The 24,533-nt window shown below is 43.1% G+C and overlaps 1 protein-coding gene across 1 annotated transcript in view; it reads right to left on the bottom strand.

The window, feature by feature from the left end:
* Positions 1-6,536: 6,536 nt before the first annotated feature.
* mrc2 (mannose receptor, C-type 2) overlaps positions 6,537-24,533 on the bottom strand; it is a 28,374-nt gene continuing 10,377 nt past the window's right edge. Inside the window, exons 5-29 of the mRNA XM_084370968.1 lie at positions 23,320-23,433; positions 22,943-23,086; positions 22,639-22,830; positions 20,675-20,829; positions 20,412-20,516; positions 17,953-18,068; positions 17,717-17,865; positions 16,052-16,269; positions 14,484-14,626; positions 14,308-14,404; positions 14,087-14,216; positions 13,767-13,799; positions 13,473-13,639; positions 13,099-13,267; positions 12,870-13,012; positions 12,386-12,494; positions 11,972-12,138; positions 11,776-11,884; positions 11,450-11,688; positions 11,164-11,326; positions 10,879-11,028; positions 10,507-10,620; positions 9,853-10,032; positions 9,091-9,114; positions 6,537-8,993 (exon numbers count right to left, since the gene is read on the bottom strand). Of these exons, the coding sequence (XP_084227094.1) occupies positions 8,773-8,993; positions 9,091-9,114; positions 9,853-10,032; positions 10,507-10,620; positions 10,879-11,028; positions 11,164-11,326; positions 11,450-11,688; positions 11,776-11,884; positions 11,972-12,138; positions 12,386-12,494; positions 12,870-13,012; positions 13,099-13,267; positions 13,473-13,639; positions 13,767-13,799; positions 14,087-14,216; positions 14,308-14,404; positions 14,484-14,626; positions 16,052-16,269; positions 17,717-17,865; positions 17,953-18,068; positions 20,412-20,516; positions 20,675-20,829; positions 22,639-22,830; positions 22,943-23,086; positions 23,320-23,433 (3,551 nt within the window). The 3' untranslated portion in view covers positions 6,537-8,772. The remainder of the gene's footprint in view (positions 8,994-9,090; positions 9,115-9,852; positions 10,033-10,506; positions 10,621-10,878; positions 11,029-11,163; positions 11,327-11,449; positions 11,689-11,775; positions 11,885-11,971; positions 12,139-12,385; positions 12,495-12,869; positions 13,013-13,098; positions 13,268-13,472; positions 13,640-13,766; positions 13,800-14,086; positions 14,217-14,307; positions 14,405-14,483; positions 14,627-16,051; positions 16,270-17,716; positions 17,866-17,952; positions 18,069-20,411; positions 20,517-20,674; positions 20,830-22,638; positions 22,831-22,942; positions 23,087-23,319; positions 23,434-24,533) is intronic.

The raw sequence follows: 24,533 nt of genomic DNA on the forward strand, positions 1-24,533 counted from the left end.
ATCATCTGTACATGAAAGCTTTTGAAATGAGCCCAAACTGTGCAGGCCCTAATTAGACCCATTAAGGATGCTAATTACATACCTGAAAAATGGTCAACAAATAAAGACAACCGCGTGCGGATCCCGGCTTCCCCGAAGGCAGACACTGGGAACAGTGTGCCCATAATCCCTTTCACCACACAGATGCTGTCCTTGGCCTGAGACAGAGCAGCATCCCGCAGGCAAAGACTTGTTCTATCTGCACAGAGGAGATAACTGCACCACACCCAGCCTCGAGTCTTCCAACGCCCCCACTCCACCACCACCAACCTGCCTCTGCACACCATCCATCCTCTCGGCCCTCCAAATTTCCTCACTGTCCATTGCGGCACACACACACACACGCTCAAACTGAAACACAATGCGACTGCAAACTCGCTAGAAAGAAGAAAGACCGGAGTTAAAAATGAGTTTGGACAGCAAAGTGAAGGCAAAGCTTTTTTTTTATTCCCCCCCTCCTCCTGCTCTGTTGTTGGCAGTCTGTATCTCCGCTGATCCAGTCACTTTGAAGTGAGCAGCCTTTGATTTGGACAAAGATTAGGGAATTTGATCCCCATTTTAAAGACGCTGGCACACAGGGGTTGTTTTCATGGCCACGAAAAAAAATCATTTTGACTAAAAATCAATGGCCGATTCCAGATGGGGCCTTCTTGCCTGTGAGTGGAGTGCATCCCTGGGTGCGTCAGTGTGTCTGCAAAGTGTTATCAGGCAACCCACTGGCAAAGGAGATTATTATATTGACTCCACGCTCACAGTTCAGTGGCGCTCGCCAATGACAAGTATCTAGCTGCGACAACAGGTGGATAGAGAGCTGTCATACTGCATGATGACACACCAGAAGCAATCTCAGCCAAGAGCCCTTACCAGCGTAGATAACAGGGACATCATCATCTCTGTGGTGCTTCGATATAAAATGAAGCAGGTGCAGCGTGAGTACGCTGCAACCACTTAAAAAGCATCATAGTTGAACTACTCCTCTTGTAAAAGAGTCCCAGTGTTCAGAGAGATTAGAGGTTGTTTTCAGGCAAATGATGAGGTTTTGACAAATCTGTCACAGAGATTTTAAGTCTTTGTTTGGCAGGTAGTAGACTTCGCAAACGTCACATTGCAATGCTTTGAGCACCATCAGCAAAATTTCATTCATTTTTATATTTCTGTATGAAGTTTCGCCAGAAAAAGTGTTGGCAACGTACATTTCTGCGAACCCTGGATGATATGTTTAAATGTTACATTTCTTTCAGTTAAATTTTCTATTCTATTTGTGACAATGCAGTGCCTATGATCTGCTAAGGTTTAGGCACCAAAACCATTTGTTTAGGGTTAGTAAACCATCATGTTTTGCCTGAAAATACCTTGTTTTGTGGCCACAAACGCGGCTGGGAAGTCTTGAACCGCGGCAGCGTTCTTGCCTGTGACTCCACCACCGTCTCCCCTGGTCATAGACATGTGATGTTAGCATGGTATGACACGTTTTGTAGAAATGTCATGATGGTACATAGCCTATGCAGGTACAAACATGAACATATCAGTGATTTGCAGCAATGTTAACTGCCAACATTTTATCATGGCGATTGGGCTGAGGATTTAGGCTGAGGAAGTGATCCCTTTAATGTCTCTTGTTGTATTAGGCCACTGTGAGCATTGTTGGAAATCAATGAGCAGGACTGATTTATAGTAATATTGGATTAAAAAGAATATTTCATAAAAGTGATGAATTAACTTGACATCACAGGGAGTTAATTTATTTTGGATTAGCCAAAAACAGACCTCCCCATCTGGTTGTTTGACTTTGAGACTGCTTCTCTATTAAATCTCCACAAAAATGATACATTGTATTTCGATATTGAGAAATGAAGACATACATTGTGAAAGATCTTCTTCAATATTTCCGACCTACACCTACTACCGAAACTATCTGCATGGCTATGTTTACCTCTAGGAGCCATCGTTAAGGCTTAATCGAACAGAGGACTGACCTGATGAAGACTCATCATAAGGTCAGTCTTCCCTCACCATTTATTGTCACAAAGATGATGATACAGAGTGACGAGTTCCTGAAAACTAACACCTGCAGGTGGTTAAGATTACATCTATGTCCACTTTCATTACTGGTATTAAACTACATTTTTGTTGCATCCCGTGGACTTTAATCAGAACACATTGCTTCGTAAATGGGAACTTAATGAAAGTACCATGTGGGTGTCAGCATGAGCTATAAGCTGTGTAGTCAGTCTCATTGGACGGGAAGCATTAAATGCAATTGATTATATGAGCCCCTGGCAATTGTGAGTGCAGAGCAAGTTTTTATTATGCAGCTTCCTTTCAAAAGAGCCCATTCCACTGCTGTGTTCAGAGAGAAGAGTGCATGATCCTATTCCTTTCAAAACTCTTTATCTCTCTTTCTGAATTCACTGTTTTCCTCTCCTCCCTGTCTCTCACTCCCTGTGTCTCGCTCTCTGTCTCTCTCCTCCATTGCCAGTCCAACAGCTGCTTCTCCTCTGGCCAGCCTCCAAATGGATGACTGAGGAGAGTGAATGGGTTTTTAATTTCACTTGTTAATGCCGGTTTCCCTCCCTCGACCTGCGGTGCCAACACCGCCAGATAGGAAGAAAACTTGGAGTGGGAGCAGGGGGAATAAAACAGCAGTCTGAGAACAACACGATCTGAACGTCAAACCTTCAAACTAAGAGTCTATTGATTAGCCACGAGTCGAGCTATCTGAAGAGTCTCATTCTTCTTTCTCTACTATTTTGTTGGTTAATTAATCATGAAAGGTTTTAATCAAGTATCTCAGAGGAGACGTGGAGGTATGAAACGGTGATATTGTTGCGTTACTCCCAGAGCAGACGTCTGTCACTGCCGCCCGTCTGTTTCTAAAACTCTGAATGAAACCCCAGACAGGTGCATACAGATGCCTCAGGCAAGATGGCTGCTGCACATGTGCAGAGAGACGACCACAGACCTCCGTGACGTCCACTTAATGATTCGACACTTTTCACCTCATACCAACACTTTTACACTACCCACATGACCTGTCAGTGAACCGTTTCTGCGTCATCAAATGAGTAAGTAAATCAGAATCAGAATCAGAATCAGAAATACTTTATGATCCCCGAGGGGAAATTGCTTGCGTTACAGCTGCTCCCAGAAAAATAAAACTATATAGGGGGAAAGCTAAATGCAGAAAGTTGAAAAACATCTCAGGTGGATAGTTCTGATCTTCTCAGGATGACACACAAGTAGACACAAACATACTTTCACTTTCTGGGTTTTTGAGAAGTTACAGAAACTTATATTCATTTATTGGAAAACTAACCCTAACCTTCACCAAGGTCCAGTTTCTAACAGTTTCAATTTCAACTCATCAAAGACTGATGCACAAATTTGGCCGGCCCAATCTACTGGCAGTGCAACCTACAAATTGGACCTTTAAACCCGAGTAGATCTCTACAGACTTTATTCTCAGTCAATGACGTGAATGGCTTGAGTGTATTTATTTCTGGCCTTTTAAATTTATCCCTTTACTGAAGACCTCTCAGTGGGCTTTAAGTCGTATGAGCTTGGGTTGTCTCAATTCGATGCCACTTTCATGCCGCTTTCCAAGTCCTTGGACTATGATTTGTTGCTCTGAAGAGCCAGAGAAACAAATCTACGATGCTATGATGTCATGAGTTTTGTTTGTGTTAAGTACCCACATTACATCTGAGGGATTTGTATGTGCGACAGTGGTGTTGCACACCAAATCGCACAAAATGCCAATTTCTACATAATGTCCTTGTCTTCTTTCGCAGCCCTAACCTTCAGACTTTATATTGCCTAAACTTAACCTTGGTCTTAGATGAGTATTCCCCTTCTCCTCCCCCTCTCCTCTTTCTTTTATTAGTTTTGTGCTTTTGGTTTGGGCTTCAGCGCATTAGGGAGTTGCCACCAATACAAGAAAGAACAAGTATAATGTGGACAAAAGTTCTGAGCAAGTACAAATTCATCACTCATAGAGTGCTGATGTTAGTCCCTTATCCAAACCTTAACTCAATTGGATTGGCCTCTGTCTCAAATTGCACCATTCGTCCCCAATTAAAGAGGCTGAGATGTGCTCCTGAAAGTAGCCTAAGACTCTCTCGCTCTCTCTCTCTCTCTCTCTCTCTCTCTCTCTCTCTCTCTCTCGCACACACACACACACACACACACACACACACACACACACACACACATCAAACTGCTGTATATAACACTTTAAACTTCCTCCAGCTGTTGCCAGGGAAACATTTCAATTAAATGTGTTCCTCTGCCGTCTTCGCACCTAGCAAGCCTCATGATAACTGGCGAAGACAATAAAGTACTAAAACATAAAGTTACAATGATCAATACAATGTGACAACGTATTTAGACTACGAGTCGCAGGTTCAGCATGCAAATAAGGCGAATGGCAGAGATGTTAAACACAGCTGGAGCCGAGTCTGAAGTCAACAGACAGAAAAAATGTATTGTGTTTAAAGAGTAAACAAAAGCTCCATACACCAGAGACACATTCGAAGTGACAGGTGACGCGGCTGCGAAACTTATAAACAGTACATAACCCCTGGACGCTTTAAACCTAGTGCCTGTGGCATGCAGCTGGATGAGTTGTGACATTGGTCCTAAGTGAGATGGATTACAGAGAGCCTGTTTGATTTGAATAACAAGCAATTTAGTGGCTCAGATGTGATGCTGCAGAGGGGCAGGTCTTTGGCAGGAGGAGGCCACAAGCTCCCAGTACAGCAGGTGCTGGCTTTAAAAGATCCACTTGTCTTGTGTTGGTCTACCTGTTGCAGAGCACTCCAGCTGGAGGATAGAAGGGTGGAGTATGGCTTACAGCTGCGACTCTTTACTCTTTAACTAACTACCCCAGCAGCTTGTTAGCAAGCAGACTCACACATCACATAATTGCAAGAAAGAGGTGGGAAGAAACAAAGTACGAATACTTTGTTACTGTACTTAAGTCGATTTTTCTTGAGTATTTATTTTTCTGACCACTTTTTACTTTTACTCCCTACATTTTTACACAAATATCTGTACTTTTGACACCTTACATTTTCAAAACAGGTTTAGGCTTCTTTAGTTTAAATGCATTTGAAGAGGATTATCAATTATTTTTTATTTTTGCGTCACTGCACACTGCATTTCCAACATCACCAGACTGATTTCAACCTATCAGTGCATCACTCAGGGCAGTGTAGCAAGACAGAACCGTTAAAGGACGTAGCAAGGCTGAAACAGACGTAGAGGGAGACTCGAATGGAGAGAAAAGGCGTGTTAGTGTCTCGTATCTGCAGAGACCCTGCAGCCCTCTGCCTGGATTTACCAGCCCAAAATGTCGGTATTTGACGTCCTGGAATGAGACTCAACACTCAAATGTGTTTCTGCTGCATTAATGATCAGCTTGGACGAATCCTACTGATCTACCTTTATGTTTATATGAATACGTCGAGGTTCAGTTGACTACTTGTCACAGACAGGGCCAGTAGAAATGTCCTTCAGAGGGAGAGACATGTTTTTTTCTTAGTTTTTTTTTACTGTATCACTTTTACTTGAGTGAAGACACCATTGAGTTTAAGTATCTGTGCCACTTGAGTGAAGAATGTGTGCTTTTACCTCCTCTGCACAAAGCAAAAGACATTCAACACAAAAATGCTAATTGTAGCTCTGTAGAGACATGATGATATAGAAAAGACACAATGAAAGACCATCAGTGAATAAAGTGACAAAATGATTACACTACAGAAAAAGAGAGCTAAAAATAAAAAAGGAAAAAAGATAATTTTACTTGCAAAGAAAAGCTGAAGTTGGTCATGTCTTGAAGAAAGTCAGCTCTGATAATGTTTTAAGGTTTGAAATAAGTTGAAATAAGATCAAATTACATAAGATCAGACTATTTAGTGAAATACATTTAATATTATCCAAATAATTCTTCATTTATTTGCATTCTTGATTTTCAGCACACTGAACAAAAGGAGGGCAAATGTTGTTTCTTGAAACAGTTTTCTCTTCAGTGAAAGAAGTAACTTCACTCCTTCTAATGGAGCTTTTCTTCACTAATTGAGACATAAAAGAGAAATTCATGAAAAATTTAAGAAGAAATTCAAGATACAAACTAGCAAATATCTTGTAAAACAAGCCAAGTAACTTTTAAATGTAAGATTTTAATTCTTGGCATGCACAGAACTTTTTGCAGTGCCGGAGGACGTGTCCCATACAGCAGGCAAGGTGTGCCCTCTTGTGGGAAAAACTCAACATCGCAGTCCGCAATGTAAAAATCAATTCCATGATTAATTTACCAGCTCAGTGACTTGTAAAGCTCACAGCAGGGATATGTATGAACAGGTTAGAAACACATGGAGAGAATACTTCTTCAATCCATTTCTGAGAGTAAACTGGTCACAATTTCACATGAGGATTTGCTCCGTAATGACACTAATCCATAAAAATCAACAAAAAATAATAAAACAACCAAAAGCAGAAGCTTTGAGAACATAGACTTTATTCATTTCATATAAAAATGACACAAAAACTCAATGAAAGTTGAACAGGTGCTTCAGGTAATCTTCACAGGGACAAGAGCCAGCCTGCATCATAAACATGATCTCATGGGGAACACACACACCGAGGGTCGTCGCACCTTCACATCGTCACCTCAATCTCTTCACATCGACTGCTTACGAAGACAAACCTGTACAGTAAACCACCAGCAGAGGCCGGGGTAAGCCTGGGACAAACCGCTGCATCCTTCCCACTCCTCTTTGCCTGCTTTCCCTCTCTTCCTACATCCCCGACTCCTCCTCACACTCCCCCTTTTTCCCCCTTTTTTCTCCTTCGCCTAGTTTTCCTTTTTTCACTCTTCTTTCTGACCCTTCATGTCCCTGAGCCCTCCTTCTCTGATTGGTTCCAGACGTACCACTGAGCTCTTCTTGCCGACTCAACATTCCACAGCTGGAGACTGCACACACACACACACACACACACACACACACACGCACACGCACACACACACACACACACTTCAACTCACTCCCTCTCCTCCTCCCTTCCCCCTCTATCTTAGTCCAACTCATGGAGCCGCTGTTTTTTTTTTTTCTTTCACAGCAGCTCAGTGAAACACCAAAAGCCTCAGACTGAAACTGCTCCAAAGCATTCCTCCGAGCAAGAAGACAGAAATGCACTCAGAGGCAAGAGCTGAGGGCAAAAGAAAAATGTTTGAGGAGTCAAAGGAAACTCTGAAAAATGCGATCACCGCGCTGCATAAATGTAAAAGCTCCGAATGACGCGGAAAGGAGGCTTTCTCATGTGGCGAATTCACTTTTAAAACATTCTTTGGCTCTCGTATATACAAAGGTGTCATTCACAAGAGGGATGTTTTCCTTTGTGGGGCAATGAGAGGTTCAAGTGTTGGCAATCATCCAATAAAAGTTTGAAAGTTCCCAAATGTCTTTGACAGTCGTACATGTACTGAAGTCAAAACACTCATTTAAACCTGCATCATAAAAAAGAAAAAAACGGCGGAAAACAACCTCGTGATAAAACATACAGAAAAGTGAACTGTGGTCCGTAAACATGATGAATCAGACAAATATCAAATTGCAAACCCTTTATCATGGTGCATACAAAGACAATTATGTCCTTCAAAGTTGCCGAATCAGCTCCAGATGGTGGCACGAAGAGCCAAAACATACAGAAGTTTGGAATCACAGAGCGGCAGCCGTGATTTAAGGACAATGAATAATAAAGGCAAGTGGATGACTAATATTTGAATTAGCTGAAGGTAAAAGCAGAAAGTGCCAAAATGTACACAGAGCAACGGAAACTGAGAGTCTGGTCATTCGATGACAACCTTTAGTCCCGCAGTAACAAAAAGACAACGTAGTCTATTTAAGTTCTCCACAGAACTTTAGTAATGTGCACAAATCGAGTGACGGTTTGAGGTCACCAACAATAATGGTCCCTGTCACCTTCCACACATTCACATTTGGACTTCCCCCTCCTCGGCTCATCTGACAGCCGGTGCTGACGTGTCAGATCAGAGAGGAGGCGAGAGGCAGGCTCACGAAAACCACACACGCATCATCAGTGACAGTTCTCTACAGCTGCACGGATAATGACAAATCAATGGAAAGGACACGAACGCAATGAAACAACGAAAACACACGTCAAGTTCAGGTAAATACTGTCATGGCAGAAAAGAAAAAAAAAAAACTCAACATAAAAAACTGAATTTGGTCCTGAAGAAGACTGTGGCTGCGAGACAAACGGCGTCGGTTAGGAGTCGATCTGTGGCGGTGATTTTTTTCGCTTTGTTTTCAATCGAAATGGGAACAAGAAAGGAAAAATACGCCGAGCAAAAACTGACTTTGGCACCAAGGAGGACAGCGAGGAGTCATTTCATAAAACCGATTTTCCAGCTGCGACCAAACTTAACTCCCAGTAGATTCATTTATGGCCTTCATGAATGCTGTACACATGGAGGGATCTGATTTGTCTGGAGAGAAATTGCTCGAACTGTTAAGTCTTGGCAAAAGAGGATTGATGAGGCGGGGGTTCAATTTAAAAAAAATTAAACATCTGCTGCGCTCTACACAGCCTTTCAGCACTTTAAAAATCTTTTTTGGTTTCAAAAGAGGCGACAAAAAAAAGCATAAATGCCACATTGAAATCAGCCTGTCCAGTTTCAGGTTGGGTCCGGTCCTGGGTGGTGCGGCTCTGCTACTCTGGCTGCTCGTTCAGCTCCATGTCGGACACCAGGATGTTCTTCTCCGTCTGCTCCGCCAGGCTGGAGTTGGTGCGGCTGTAGCGGGCGCCTTCGTAGGACCCGTGGGACCCAACAACTCGCCGACGGTACAAGTAGATCACACCGACAATCAGCGCCACCAGCACCAGGCCCGTCACCATGACAACGATCAGAGTGGGCAGATGGTCACCGTCCGCTAGAGTCGAGGTAGAAGATGGAGGTCAGGATCAGTATAAATAATTCACTTTCTGATGTAAGAGTCACATGCTAAGCGACATGGCAGATGTACTTACATTGCACATGTGAGTCTTCAGCACCTGCAAATGGAAGAGTGGACAGTTAGTACAAATGTGCTTCTTCAGTATGTGGCACTTTAACTCAACTCGTTTGATCACTACTGGCTGATTTCTAAGGTTGTTTCACCGTATCTACAAACTTCGATTATTTTTTTTCCAGTCGCTGCTTCATTGTTCATTAATTCTCGCTCCTCACTTCTTGAGACCACTATGAAGGCTGACTCGGCCAAAAACCTGCACTTGAACGCACCGCAAAGACTACGACCAACGGGCAACTAGCTGCTTCTTTTGAACTTTTCTCTCCTCGTGCCCTGATTAACTTAGCTGAACAGCCGATCGGAGTGATTCCTCTCATCAATGCCTCTGCCGCCGATTCAACACGCTCAATCAGCCAAAAAGCCTCTGACAAAGGCTGACCAGTGCCAACAGGGCAGGGCAAACTGCAACAACTAGGGCCACAGATGCTCACCAACGTCAGGGCCCTGATGTGTGTGCACAGAAGAAGCTAGCTCTCATTGAACTTGCACAGATTTCTGACCTATTACTTCTGGAAATAGCTAATATTGTGATGGGAGGAGACGCCCACACACCACATTTATTGGTTTTACTGGCGGGTTTGATGTTACAGAACACTGTTAAATTCAAAATGATTCAATTTGCTCTGATCTGATTTGCTTTGATCTCGCACTCGACCGACTCAACTCGACCTGGTTCTGAGAGTGACTTCCCCTCGGCTCAAGTGTTCTTGTGCGTGCTTACTGCGAGGCTGCTTGCAGATGACTCCGTGTGTGCGGTTTCTGCAGGAGCCCGGCTTCCACAGGCCACTGTTGCTCTGGATCCAGAAGCAGGAGTTTGGAGAGAGAACGGAGAAGGCGACATCATGGGCCTCCCAGTTGGTGTACGACATCTCTGTGTCCTCGCTCCACACTAGACCTCTACCTGCAGCGGGGACACGTATACACACACTCAGAGGATTTCAAACACACTCAAGCAGAACTTAAGGAGAGCTAATTTTTCATGTCACGTTTCGTCTGACACCTCTGTTCAGTCACAGAGCTTCTTCCCATTAGCTTAACAAGCATATTTCAGGGCATTTCACTCCAAGTATATAATTGCACTGACAGATAATGATGCAGTAACTTTCCCAAGGTAATTCACCTTGCTTTAGCGTATTTATTTGACATGAGAGAACTTAATCAGGTTTCTTCTAGCTAATTAATTGTTTCATAATTATTCTACTAGAGACATCCTAATCAATCAGATAAAATTATCTGCAAGCAGAATAGGAAATCATGACTAAAAGTAGTCTCAAATTAATAAATTTGGATTTAAATAACTTTTTAGAAAGTGTGAAGGTTAACAAGTCCACTGCGGTAGAGCTGGAAGAGGCTATTTGAGGTAACGTTGCTCGACCTTTCACGCTGATGCCCAGCCAAGCGCCATGTGCTTGCTCTGCATAGCCCTGGATGTGCTCCGATATGAATCCATTCTCTGTCTCGTCCAGGATAGAGAGAAGTTCTGCTCCCACTAGAGGAGAGAAAAAGAGAGAAAGACACAGAGATGAAAACAACAGAGAAAAGGGAATCGATCACGTATGGAGATTCAGCATTGGTGCAGCCGGCTCAGTGGATAACACTTCTAAATTTAGACATATCGATGCATTTTGTCAATCATGTTTGCAGCGGAGAAGGTCAGACGAGTTGCACTTCAATTCAGTATCATGAGCAATAGAGTGTGAGCAGCACAGCAGGAGTCAGAATGGTGGAGATGTGAGGCGTTCCCTACCTTTTTTACAGGACATGCGTGCATCCTGCTGCAGTCTGAGACTTTGCAAGTTGAAGGCGTAACAGTGGTTTCTGAAGGGCACCCACGCCCACGCTCCCAGAGAGTGGGGGCACTTGCCGGGGTAGACCCACTGGTGGCTCACAGGCTCATCTGGCAAGAAGAAAAACAAAGATTTGAATTTAAAGTTAGTTCATGCTTATTCATTCCTGGAAAATGACAGGTAAGGCATAATTCTGGTGACTTGTTGGTGGATATTTATTGCTGTTACATTACACACACACGCACCACTTATTTGACATATAGCAGCCTCCAGTTTAGCGTCACAAGGTGTCGTAATCCAGTGCCCAGTAGTGGACATGTGACCGCATCCACCAATCTGATTGGGCTCCCCGTCTTTCCAGTTTGAATATGTAGCTTCTTCTTCACCCAGCCAGGTGTAGCTCCGTCCCTGAGAACATAAAGGAGTACGTTGCAGTTCACAGCAGCTTCCCTCAGCGTGGAAAACATGGTTGTATTTGTGTGACTCCAGTGATGTTTTATAATAAGATATAAAGTAGGTTTATAGGCTCACCCCATAGCCGTAGAGACCGATCCAGGCCGGCCGGCGCAGGCTGTTGATGAGCAACGTGAGGTAACCCTGCTGGTAGGGATCCTTCACTGTGGCCAGGGTCCCATTCAAAGATTCACAGACGTGCAGAGCGCCGGTCCAGTCCAAACGCTTCTCCACGACCCGGTAAGTCACTCCACCAAGCTCCACAGGCTTCGACAGGGAGGCAGGAATAAGAGCCGGGGCCGGAGGATTTATTGAATCTGAAGAAACAACAAAGACACACAGGGTTATTCAAGTCGACACACTTCTATCTGTGGTGCAAATATTATTATTACTCGATATCATACCTTGTGGCCTTCGACAGATGAAGCCATTACTTTCCATCTCACAGGCTCGGGAAGCCCACATGCCGCTGTTCTTCAGTGGGTTCCCATGAATCATCACCACACAATTTCCCTGAGGGTTGACAGTAAAAACTCAGAGCAGGAACACACCGGGGACAAAACCAAGACATGTGTTCTGATAGGTGAGTGTTGTGAGTACCGGCGTCCTGTTGTGGTGCGGTCCGCTGTTGTCGAGGGGCTCTCCAGGACCCCAGTTGGTGTAGCTGAGCAGGCCGGCCTTGGGCCACTGGAAATGACCTTTAGAGTCTGAAGTTAGACCCACCCAAAGGTCAACACTGGCATTGTTAAGTAGGGTGGTGATGAAGGCTGTGAAGGGGAGGATCGATTGCATCAGTGTGTGTGTGTGATGAAACTCGTATGAGAGATTCACGATCCAAACAGTGATAAATATGGGGATAAACACACAAATGAATATCTTAACAGGCAATCGATTCCTCTGAACTTAAAACAACTGGATTCTTATAATGTATAAAACACTTCTGCTCAGAATGAAAAAGTGAATAATCTACATTCAGGTAGGGAGGTAAGTTTATTAACTTCAGTCCCTGCTTACCTTGCTCCAAATGGTTGGTCACCATGGCCAGTACACCTTTCTGCATTTCACACTTCAACTTGGCTGCGGACCATGTGACTCGGGGTGACTGATCGAATACTCTGAAACACTGCAGAAACACCAGGTGTAAATGCACACAATAAAGAGAAGGATTGCTTAGATTAGGTTTGGTTGAGGCTGAGCGAGGAGAGGAGCAGGCGCATGAAACATTTGGCACAACCCCGCCTCCAAAAAAGTCTGGATGCTGTGTAAAACATAAATAAAAGAGAATGTAACAATGTGTTAATCCTTTATGAAATATGACCAATTGAAAAGAGCACAAAGACAATATATCTGATGTTTAACCCAATCAACTTTATAGATTTATGTAAATATATGCTTGTTTGTTGCAGCAACGTGTTTTAAACAAGTTGAGACTGGGGCAACAAAAGCCTGAGAAAGTTTTCAAAAACTACCATTAATCATCAACCGTTAAGAGCTCTACCTTGTGCTGATAGGAAGACCATCCGTCAGGACAGCCAGCAGGTGGGTGGGGAGTTGACGGAGTTGGAGGAATGGTGCCTGTGACATTCACTCTCTTACAGATGTAGGGCAGGTCAGAGTGGCACTTCTGATCGGCCCAGTTCGCTATTCAGGGACAAAAAACACAAGCTCATGTATGTGTACTGATTTTTGATTTAGTGTCTCGAGGTCTTTCGCTCTCACTGTCTTACATTTAGTGGCGGACATGTAGACGCATCTGCGATCACGGCTCAGTGGTTGTGGCCTCCCAAGGGCCCAGGACACATAATTGAGCACAGAGAAGTCGGACCAGCGGAAACGGCCATCGTATTCGTACGTGTGGAGCCCCAGCCACCAGTTGTCTCCCTCCACTTTCGACATCTGAAGGTGAAGAGGATAGAGTGGTGAAAGGGCATGTCGAGGCCATAGAGAATATGAATCATCATGCAGAAGTAATTACACAGGTTTGTACTTGTACAAAGTACTTCAGGTTTTTTACCCTGCCTGCTAAAAGACTAGTAATAGATTGCATATTTGGATCAACTCATAGAAACAGTGATGAACTTTTTGATAAAGTGAGCAGTGCCTTGGCTAAAGTGTCGGACAGAAAAGCTTCTTCCTCAAATGAGTGGATGGAAGCCAGCGAGGAGTCAAACCAGGAGCAAATCCTCCGGGCTTGGTCCCAAGTGGTCCGGTGGTCAAAAAATTTATACTCAGCCTCCTGGAAGCCAATCCACTCTGGAGAACTAGTGCCTGACAGATGAGGGAAGAGAGGAGAAGGAAAGACAGTCACGAAACAGAAAAGGGAAGAGAAATAAGCCCCTGAGGAAGTAATTTCAGTATGCTGGGAGAAGTTCAAAGCTAAGAAAATAAGACTGACCTTCAGAGACTTCTGGTTCCTTCTCAATGCTACCTAAAAACACACACACACACACACACACACACACACACACACACACACACACACACACACACACACACACACACACACACACACACAAGGGAAAAGTTTATTCATGACATACAAAATGTCAGAGGCCCAAAAGGCAATGAATAAAAAAGAGGGAAGAAATCTTGAGACGTTCAAGTCAGAGAGTGATGCCGCCACAATAGGAGCTGAAGGTGGAAAAAGGTATTCCTAAAGATGAATAAAAAATGTGCAACATGAAAGAGAATACAGACGGTCCGCTGCTGCTGTACCTCTGGGGATCTTGCAGATCCAGTCTAACTCAGAGTCACAGTGCATGGCCAGCCAGGTCATAGAGCCCAAGTCTGCAGCAGCACATTGTCGGATGTTGTAATAGTATCGGCCGAAGTTCTGGTACGTAAACTGAGACACAAGAAAAGGGTGAACAGATTGTGCTTTAAACATTTTTTTACTTAGCAACTGTTTAGCTTGGTTGCATCTTGTCTTCACTCACAGCGAGCCCATCGCTCCATTTCCAGCTGCCGTTGTCCATGGGGTTCCTGCGGTTCAGTCCGATCCAAAACCAGTGCTGCTCATGTTCCTCTGACTCCCTGTGGGCGACATCATCGTCACCATCACCGTTATCATCATATTACATCACATGTAACCCGGTCAGAGGTGCACACCCACCCAAAGGCCTCGTGGAGGACCTGCAGAACGAACTGCTCCTCCTCAGGGCTGCTGATACTCAGCAGGTTGGCTCCGTGTCTCCGGCAGTGCAGGTGAGCCTGCAGCCAGCTCAGCTTCTGCTCCAGCTGGGAGGAGTGAAACACCTGCAAACAAGTGATAAAGGTCAAATTACAGTTTAATTAAAACACAATACTGATGTAAAACAAGAACTCGGCAGTAGTATTACTTCGACTGTTAATGTAACCACTCCTTCCTATGGCTGGTATCTACAAACTTGTTGATGAGGACTGACTGATTTGTTTTCATATGACTTTACAGTAAAAACTGTGAAGAACTTAAAGTTGTTACTGGTCATTGGTCAGATTCTCAGTGCTGTTTACTTATATTTCATTAAAAACTGTAATGATTTGAAATATAGTTTTGGCTGTACAGTTTCAAACACCATTAACCAATAATGCATTGTAAAGACATGCAGTTTTTTGTTATGGTCATAGCTAAGTGGGATTGTTTTGGTATTGGCACTGACTCACAACTCAGTGATCATATCAGCAACACAAATGAAAATACTGTAAAAGTAATAGATCTATACATATGTTAGGTGAATGTTATATACATACTATAAATGATGTAAAAATACATTTTCAGATATGCTAAATGTTCTAAAAATCCAGTTTCCTCTAGACTTTTGTACATCTAAGATATGTGTATTCATCCCAGTTATGACCTACAGCATTTTGTTTTGTTTTAGCATTTCATGCCAAGGGGGTTTTCACCCATGTCTGTTTGTTGTTTGTTGGTTGCTGGTTGTTGGTTGGTTTGTCAGCAGGATTACACAAAAACTATTGAAGGGGTTTTCCCAAAGCATGGATAGAGGATGGGTTTCAGCCATTAACTTTTGGTGTGGATCTGGATAAAGGCACGGATCCAAGGACAGGGACAGGAACATTGCAGGATAGGGCATTTTTTGACATTTTCATTCAATTTTCAGGGAATAATGCATGATGAAAAAAAATCAGGTGTATTTAGGTAACTGGTATCTATGAGTGACTACAAAAGGTGGACTGTGATGGAGGTATGCACTCCACTTAGTGCCATTCTAGGGAATAAATTAGTTCAGAAGTACATATGATTAAACACAAACTCACTGACATGGCAACAATGATAATAGGAGAACACAAAATAAATCCTAAAGTCTATAGATGTGTAGGTCTCTAGATGTCTAGATGAATCTAATCGAGATGAAATACAATTTTAACGCTATTATTTTGGGTATACTGGACAAGCACACAGCTACATTATCTTTTCTGAAGAAGTCCAGCATGTGTTTCTGAATCACCTTGAAAACATTTGTCATCCTACTTTGATCATATCAAAATCTACGAGGACATATAATACACTCAGAGACCTCAGCACTGAAATGAGAAAAAAATGTTATTAATTATTCAAATATTAGCCGAGGCCATTTCAGTCCAAGGCAGAATGAAACTAATTAACGAAACCAAGAGTGTGACTGAAATTAAAACACTTCAAGGAGAGTAGTGATGGTGTGACGCTCCGCCGGGATGAACCTTGTAACAGTAGCGCAGGTTGCTGTTGCTCTTCCAGCCGCTGGGACAGGAGCCGCTGAGGCTCGGGGTGGGCTGAGGGACCGGGGGCTCAGGGCTCAGAGACGTGTCCTGGTTCTGGCGGCAGATGAATTTCGCCTTCGATGACGCACACTCCCTCACCTCCCACAGACCTGTTGCGATGCCCGTCGCCATGGAAACGCAGCCGCCGCGGACGTTGACTGAAATAGATGCAGGGTGAAACGTAGGTGAGAGGAGAGGCTGTGATGATGAAACATGTGGAAATAGAGGGATGATTTGGAGGAGAAAAAAAACTGAGTGGAAAATGTGAACGTACATTTATTATAAGACGGTTATGAGTGTTGATGCTGCATTAAACTCAAAACAAGGGTGACGTTTCCTGTAAACCGCGTCTCTCTGCCTGGGCTCTATCTCTTTATTCACCCTTACGGATCATCCTTTCATGCAGGAAATTCAGATCCTTTAATAATTCACTTCTATTTTTTGTATTGGTGAGCATTGTTTTGTTTTCCTAACATGAATTTCTGCACACCATCACATGTGATGCTCTCTGTGTCACATAAAAATCCTTTCACCCGCCGAGTCTAGTAAAGCAACAGATTGCAGCTCTAGTCAGTGCAAAGGTCAGACAGTTCGTATCACTGGATCGCTCAGTGACTCCAAAGCCAGAGATCTCGCCCACGCTTGTGTTTTGCGCCTCCAGGTCTGGTTTAGAAATTATGGCCGTGGTGAATCCACAATCCATCATAGCCTTAATTTTACAAGCAGAATTACGCCCTGTTTCAGGGCTGCGATGATGCAAACAACGTTTAAGATTTCATCAGCAAACCGAACTGGACCAATTTTGATACATTAAATTTAAATCAGAACATACGCCTGCTGGCTGGCAGTAACTGCTGCTGATAATCGTCTTAGATAGGCAGATTGTCAGGTCGTCATTGCTGGACGTAGCTCTGAATTTGTATTTTGTCTAAAGAAAGAACACCTGGGAACAATCCAGGCTTCTTTGTAGATTAAATTCAAAATTGGCTCTGGTAGAGAATGGAGCTTGTGTTTAGGCAGCTGAAAATCTCCAGATACACTGTGGATCAGATGGAAAGTTGATGAACCCCCCCAGGAAAGTGAACTCAACACAGCAACCGAAATAAAGGGTAGAAAAAAGGAAAGCTGTTGGACTGTACTAGCTGATTCTTAAGATGGACATTCGCTCCAGTGCATCAGTCAGAATGTATTTGTCACGTTCGTGCACTCTATTAACTCGATTTCAAGGAACAGGAAATGCGCAGGGCTTATCCAGAATGGGGAACTTAGGAAAGAGTTGTGAACCCGTGGTTCTGTAATCAGAAGTGACATTACAGATCTGACAGCACTGTAGCAACTCCCCCATTCTTGCCACAAGAAAGACACAATGAAAATATAAAATCAGATATAAAAGACTAGAGCTGAAACAATTAGTTGATAAAAAAAGAAAATGAATCTGCAACGATTTTGATGACCGATTATCATTCCAGTCATCTTTAAACTAAATTTCCAATAACTCTTCTCAGATCCTCTTTTCTTTGTTTCATATCGAGCTAAAATTCACTGAAAATTTCCAGAATTATGTAAGCCTTTTAGAGGTTACAAGTGGACGTAGAAATGACCTACCTGGCTGGTCTCGATTCCAGTTGGTGTAGGACACTTCATCCCCGCTGAGCCAGTGGAAGGAGCCGGGGCTGCCCTGGTCGTGGAGGCCGATCCAGAAGGAATCACCAGAGCGACCGAACACCAGGCTGTTGGCGAAGGCCTGCTCGAACCTTTGAAGATACAGGGGGAATCGGCACTGACGAAACACACTGTGATGTCCTTTAAATCACTGTGAGGGAGTATGCCGCCATACGTACCTATTGGTAATGGTAACAAGGGCGGCTCCGTTGTCCTCACAAGACTTCCTTGCCTCATCAAAAGTGAGCAGATCTTCTCCCACCCAGTAACAAGCTGGACTGTGCCACTTCCAGCCCTGAGAGGAAAGAAGAGGAGAGGAGAGTTAAAATGGGACCTAAAAATCCAGAAATAACAAAAAGCCGTGTGAGTCATTCCAAAGAGCACAAACATCTCGCTGTGCAACTCTGCATCATTAACATCTGGTTCTGGATGTGCATCAAAATACACATGAAGACAGTCAAAGAGTCAGAATCATGACTAAGACTGTCAATGTGTGATTTTTCAATAGCACCTACAACTTAGACAAAAGTGTCTGAAGGCATATTAGACTAGTAAATGACAAACTGGAGCAGTTAAAGGAAAGATTAGTATGGAATAACACAGAACTGACATGGAGGGGGTAAAATAGATGTTTTAGACCAAGAAACTCACAAACAGAGGTCAAGTAAACCAGATCTAAAACATATCCTCCTTTGCGGAAGTTACAAAAATACATGATGTAATAATTTTAACAGTGAAAGCAGAAATGGCTCCACTTACACCAGTGAAGTGCATCACAAATTGAGAACGTAAAGAACAAGTCTGTAGTTGTGGACGTGTACAGATGCAGAGTGCAGCCAACTTGCAGGAGGTGAAAAGAGGTGACATCTTGGGCGAGATTGATGGTGAGGGACAGTTTGTAGACAGCTATGCGTGAAAAAGCCCAACCTCAGGCTCTTTTCTCAACCACATTTGGCATCTGGACCCAAACCCCAAAGATTATAGCTTCAGAGAGACTTGATCTGTTGAAACTCATGTCTCCTTTACACTCATTCCTTTCATTCCTCTCCATGTCTTACAGTAACAACACGCATGTATACACAGCTGCTTACTGTGGCTAAAACAAAGTTATGGGAGCGGTGAGAGTGATCCAAAACAGTAAACAGTACACAGTTGAAACTTGTTATGAAGCTCCGTGTTGCCGAGAGGAGCTGCAGATTCAGGTGATAATTATTTCTCACTACGAGCGACCCCCCTTCACATCGTCATCTAATGATTTATGGTGTCGGTAAGATGAATTTTCAGATTTTGCTGTCATACCTCCAGAATTTATTTGCTATTATTTAAGCTAACTGTCAAATAATCACAAAAAATGGACCAAAAGATCTCAGATTTCAATTATTATAGGACCCCCTGGTGACTGATGGGCCCTAAGCAGCTGCTTGCGAGTCATCCCGATAATAAAGTCAGTATCTTTGGAAGTATAAAGTAGAAATGCAACACTCGTGTAACAACTGAGTAAGTAAAATGGCACCATTACAGTAATGAGCAATCCATTTGAGTAATGAGCCCAGAGCTAGTTGGGGTATACAGTTTGAGGCTCATGTGGTGTAATGCTGCTGAAGCGATCAGCAGGCTTTCTGTCATTGTTGTTTCACATGTTGCGTGAAGTGAGCTCATCTGCTGGAGACAAACGGCATCACCGCGGGGCTTGTGCCATGCCAAATGACCCCCGTCACATTACCACCCATGATGCCTTGCTCCCCAGGGAGAGGAGCGAAGATCCATTACAGAGAATAAATAGTCCATCCACAGAAAGATCTTTGTTGAATATAACAGCTGAAAAGCAGCACGACTCTCGACTTCAAGATCGTTTACATCGTAAATCAACGCTTAGCAGAAATATAACGTCGCTGGAGGGCAGGGAGATGCACAAATGCTCACTTTTATATCTCATTATGCCGAGCCGCTGTGTCGCACATTACTGAAAAACTACGTACGCAGCAGTGGTCAGGTAGGGGAAGTCAGGTATGAGAGGCTTAACGTCTCATATGGAGAGAATTATGGGCTACAAAATCAAAGACAGATGTACACAGACCCTCCAGATGGGATTTAATTCACCGTGTGGGAACAAGTAGTGGGCATGAATCTGTTGTGTGCACGTACAAACAACATGTCCCAATTTCAATGACTTAAAAATTGTATGTATGATTAGATTTTTTTGGGTCAATGTAAAAGTTGAGTATGTGTTAAGCCAAGGGGAGAGTGTGTGTGTGTGTGGGGTTTAGTGTGTCTGGGTAAACTTAACAAAAGTAGTGGTTTACACTACAGTTACAGACTGGGGGCGGACTAATCAACCAGTGGAAGGGCGAGAGATGGAAAGGAACTCTGGGGAAAACGGTCAAAGGTGAAGGAAAGGCTGAAATATTCAGAATAATAATCATGCTGCCAGCAGCCCTGCTGGAATCAGAGCACTGACACGCTGCAGAAGAGTCTTTAAGGAGTAAAACTGAGAGACAACAGCAAAGACAACAAACAGAAAGTTCATATCTAGTCCAGAACGGGAAAAAACTTTCAATAATCTGAAGCATAGACAGTAAATGTCACGCGGAAAATGGAAAATGTAGCACCGAATGCAGAGAGGGTAAAAGAGCAATACTTGTTTGCAGTCTTGGTGCTGTGGCTTCCCATCAGTCTTTGTTCCCAGTTTCTTACAGATGGAGGGCAGAGTCAGATTACAAGGGCTGTCATCCCAGCGGCCCTCCTGCACACGCAAGCAAGACACAAACAGGGAGAGAGAGAACACAGCTGCTCAGTATATACAAACGGAGGACACTCGCTGACAGCGAGAGTCCGTTTCTTTGAGGATGATTAAGGCCCCAGACTTCGGGGGTCAGCGTGAGGGCGGAGGGGGTCACTCACAGCTCCCCAGATGGAGACGCAATCTTCTTGAGTGTTGCGGAAGTTGTTGGGTTCAAACGGGTGCCAGTAGGTGAAGATGACGGGCGTGTGGTCAGTCCATTGGAAGTCCATTTGCATATCAGTGTCATGGAGGCCGATCCACAGCTGGTCAACGTCTGAAAGGAGACACAGACAAATCATTGAGTTATAAAGACAATTGAAGGGGAATTCCGGTGTGTGCAAATGATTTCATACTTACCAACATATTTGGTTTTGGTTCAGTAGACTGCTTCAGTTGGCTGCTCCTCCAATTTAAGAGTTAAGCCCACTAACAGGCTGACATAGTTTCTGAGTGTCTGACAACATTACCGAAATGATTCCTTCAGAGAGAGACCTTTCGTTCAAAGAATAAGATGTTTTTTGTAACCAGAAGTCTCTCTCAAAAAGAAGTCTTGCTCTGAAATCTTGATGATGGTAGAAATGTTGGTTGAAGAGACGAGTTTGGAGTTTATCTACAGGTATTCTTGCCAAAACTCCAGATTCTCCTGAGAGACTTGTGTATTCATCGCCCCCTCCTGCTTTCCTCCAGGGTCACAATTTCTCCCAATTTCTGACAATTTTTTCACCCTTTTAGTTAAAATAACCTCTTTCTGGCACTGTACAACGTGAAGTCTGCTGCGCTGGAGAGAAGAATTCCTGTTTTTTACATAAACTTTTAAAGGAAAGGGACTGTAAAATCGGCCTCATAAATGTTTCCCTCAATCACACCACGTCAATCCCCATCGAGAGGCTGACTAACATAGGGCAGTGGTGTGCACAGATTCAGTAAAGGGCGGGGGCAAAAAATGAAAAGATTTACACAAGTTAACACTTGACTTCTGAGAATTAAATGTAAAATCCAAATTATTTGACATAAAAATGCAGGAAACACAGTCCTTTGACCTCAAAATATTTATAAATTGCCAAAATATTCAGCTTATTTTGACAATCTAGATGAGGCGACAACTGTAACAACTGCGAAGTGAACAAGACTTCTGTTTGAGCGAGACTTGTGTTTCTGGTTAAAAAAAGAAAACTGTCTCTGTCGGGATTGTTCCCGTAAGTGCCACAATGACTGGCAAAAACAAGCACTTTCAGAGGACGTTAATTTGATGGTCTGAGTTGCCCCTAAGGATTTTGTCGGCGCCATTGTGTCGTGGCGGCCAGCTGAAGCGATTTACTGGACCGATTCCGAAACTTTTGGAAAGTTTTAATCATTTACATGCAAAAATATGTAAACGTAGGGCTCAGGTTTAAAAAAATACAGGAATTACCCTTTAAGAAACAGAGAACTAGGGTTAAAAAACAGGACTACGGTTCCAACAATGACTTTCATATGAAACTTTTCCATTGGAGCAATTCCATGACCTAAAAATTTGATTCCTTTTTTTCATGCGCTGTTTTTCATCTCAGGGTAAGAAACGAGCTGCCTGCTTTCCACCAGGTCTGAGCTCGCTCTGGGCATACATTGTAGGAAAACAGCTGAAAGAATGCCACTTAATAGAGTTAATATTTTAACAACGTTTATAATTATATTTTTCAGATGGCACACCGAAGAAGGCTCAGCTGAAATGTCAGTGCATTTCACCCTCCCCTGTGCTTAAAATAGAGACTGAAGAAAAGAGTTTTAAGAGCGTTCGGATGGATTTGAGCGTGTGAACTCTTTGTGAACCCGCAGCACTTCAACAATAGTTACACGCAGTCCTCTGCTTTCTTTTTGTCCTTGTATTTTTCCTCCTACATTCATAGCGAAAAAATATCTAAATCCCTGATTTCCCCAGGCTATAATAGAGTGTTTATCATATTTCTTTAAGCCAACTACTTCTAGGTACCCTGCGGTATAGATATTGACCCCTGACTTGACAGAATGTCATTTAATTTCTGGCTCCCAAAAGAAATGAAGCTCAGAGGAAAAAGCACAATACAATAAAACATTGAGGAATCACCTTTCTTCAAGTTGCGCAAGATGAACTCTAGCTCAGGCAGGGTGTGGATGCTGACCAGATTGGCCTCCATCTTCTGACAAGTTTTCTGTGATGTATCCCAGTCAATCTTCTCTGAAGTCAGCTTGTAGCAGCCAGCCTGAAAGGCCTGCCAGCCCACATCACACTCATATTTCGCATCATCTGCCCACGAGTCTGTGGGAGCAAAAAGATAAAAACCCATCAAATTCTGCACTTTGACACTTTGGCAGGAGTGGCGCTACTGTATTTCACTTTAATGGACTAATCCGAATGCCTATACGCTCACCAGTGGTGAAGGGGTCCAGCGTGGCGTTTGGCCTTTTCTTGCAGACGTATGGCAGAGCGACAGAACAATCACGATTCTGCCAACGACCTGACGACTCAGTTCTGATAACAGCGCAGTTCTCCTCCTCAGCGTGGTTTGGCTGATCTGAAGGATGAGATTAAGAAAAAAGTCAAGGAGCCCTTGCTTAAGACACTAACCCCCAAATACTCTAGCAGCCAATGCTAAAAGACAGTGGTTGAACTGTTTGCGTGTGCGTATTTGAACTCCAAAATGCGTTGCTAAAAATGAGCAAGCAGCAAATGAATGTTTAAAAAAAGATCACAGACCCTTTAGGCTTAAAAAAGAGAGAAAATGTTGAGCTGTATTTACAGTCTAACCTGTCTCCCAGTTGAGATATTTGAGCGGTGACGAGTCGGCCCACTGCCAGCCTCCATGGATGTCCAGGTCATTGAGGCCGATCCACAAAGCAGCACTGTAACCTGTCAGTAAACCTACAACAGCAAATGTTATTAGATATGACCAGAGAAAACCCCCCTCTGTGTTCTCTGTGTACACAATAAAAGAAAACACTCAATAAAGTTATTCCACTTAGGCCTGACAATCTCTCCAGTCATCCCTGATAACACTGTATTGGATTGTTATGTAAGAAGAGCGTATGCATTGCCTCATATTGGCAACAGGGTCGCGACATATCAAAAATCAATTCTTCCAGTTAGGAGAGTGAATGTGAACAGCATATGAATAAAAAATTAAGCTTCACAGCCAATTTCAACGTGCCAACTCCTCCGCGCTTATTTATATTTTTTAATGTTTATGCCAGGAAGAAACAAAGGCCTGACAGACATGATTACACAGCTTCCTTGTAGAAAGCCATGTGGTGATAATTACGTTTATTATTACGATTGCTGCTTTGAGCAGGGGTGCAAAAGGTGAAACTGCATGCATACAGGTCAAAAAGGAACACAAACAATCCTACAATTCATAACGATCTTCGAATTTTTGGTATGCGATATGGACATCAGTAGTTATTGGGTCTGACTATTTGTTCAGTGTTGATTTATTTGTCATTTTAGCTTCTGATGAAATAAACTGCTATTTTCTGTTTAATAGCTTTGTGACTTTCAGAGCTGCAATCATTTGTTATTTAATTGATTAATCCACTGTTCCCGAATGGTGTGCAGTAGATTATCATTGCAATATACAACTATACAACAAGTCATTCATTATTTCTAAACTTCTATTTCAGTACTTTGTATACACATATTTCCTAATACAGAGACACATTTTATACCCTCAAAAAGTACTTTAAAAAAACTTCCAGGGAACCAAAACTAGACATGTACAGATAACATCTGTTATAGAGGCTATTTTGCAAAGATAAAAATACAGGAGGGGCTTGAGGGTTTGACTTGTCCTTGCATGTGCCTTGGACACAAATAGTTTGAAAACAACTGGATAGGTTGATTATGATAGTAAATTAAGAGTCTTCAGGTTTTGGACTCCTGGTTGGACAAAAGAAGCAATATGAAGATGTCACTTTGGGTTTTGAGAAATTGTGATGAACATTTTTCACAATTTAATCATGAAAATA

This window comes from Pagrus pagrus, assembly GCF_965226575.1.
Source record: "Pagrus pagrus genome assembly, chromosome: 13".
NCBI lineage: Eukaryota > Metazoa > Chordata > Actinopteri > Spariformes > Sparidae > Pagrus > Pagrus pagrus.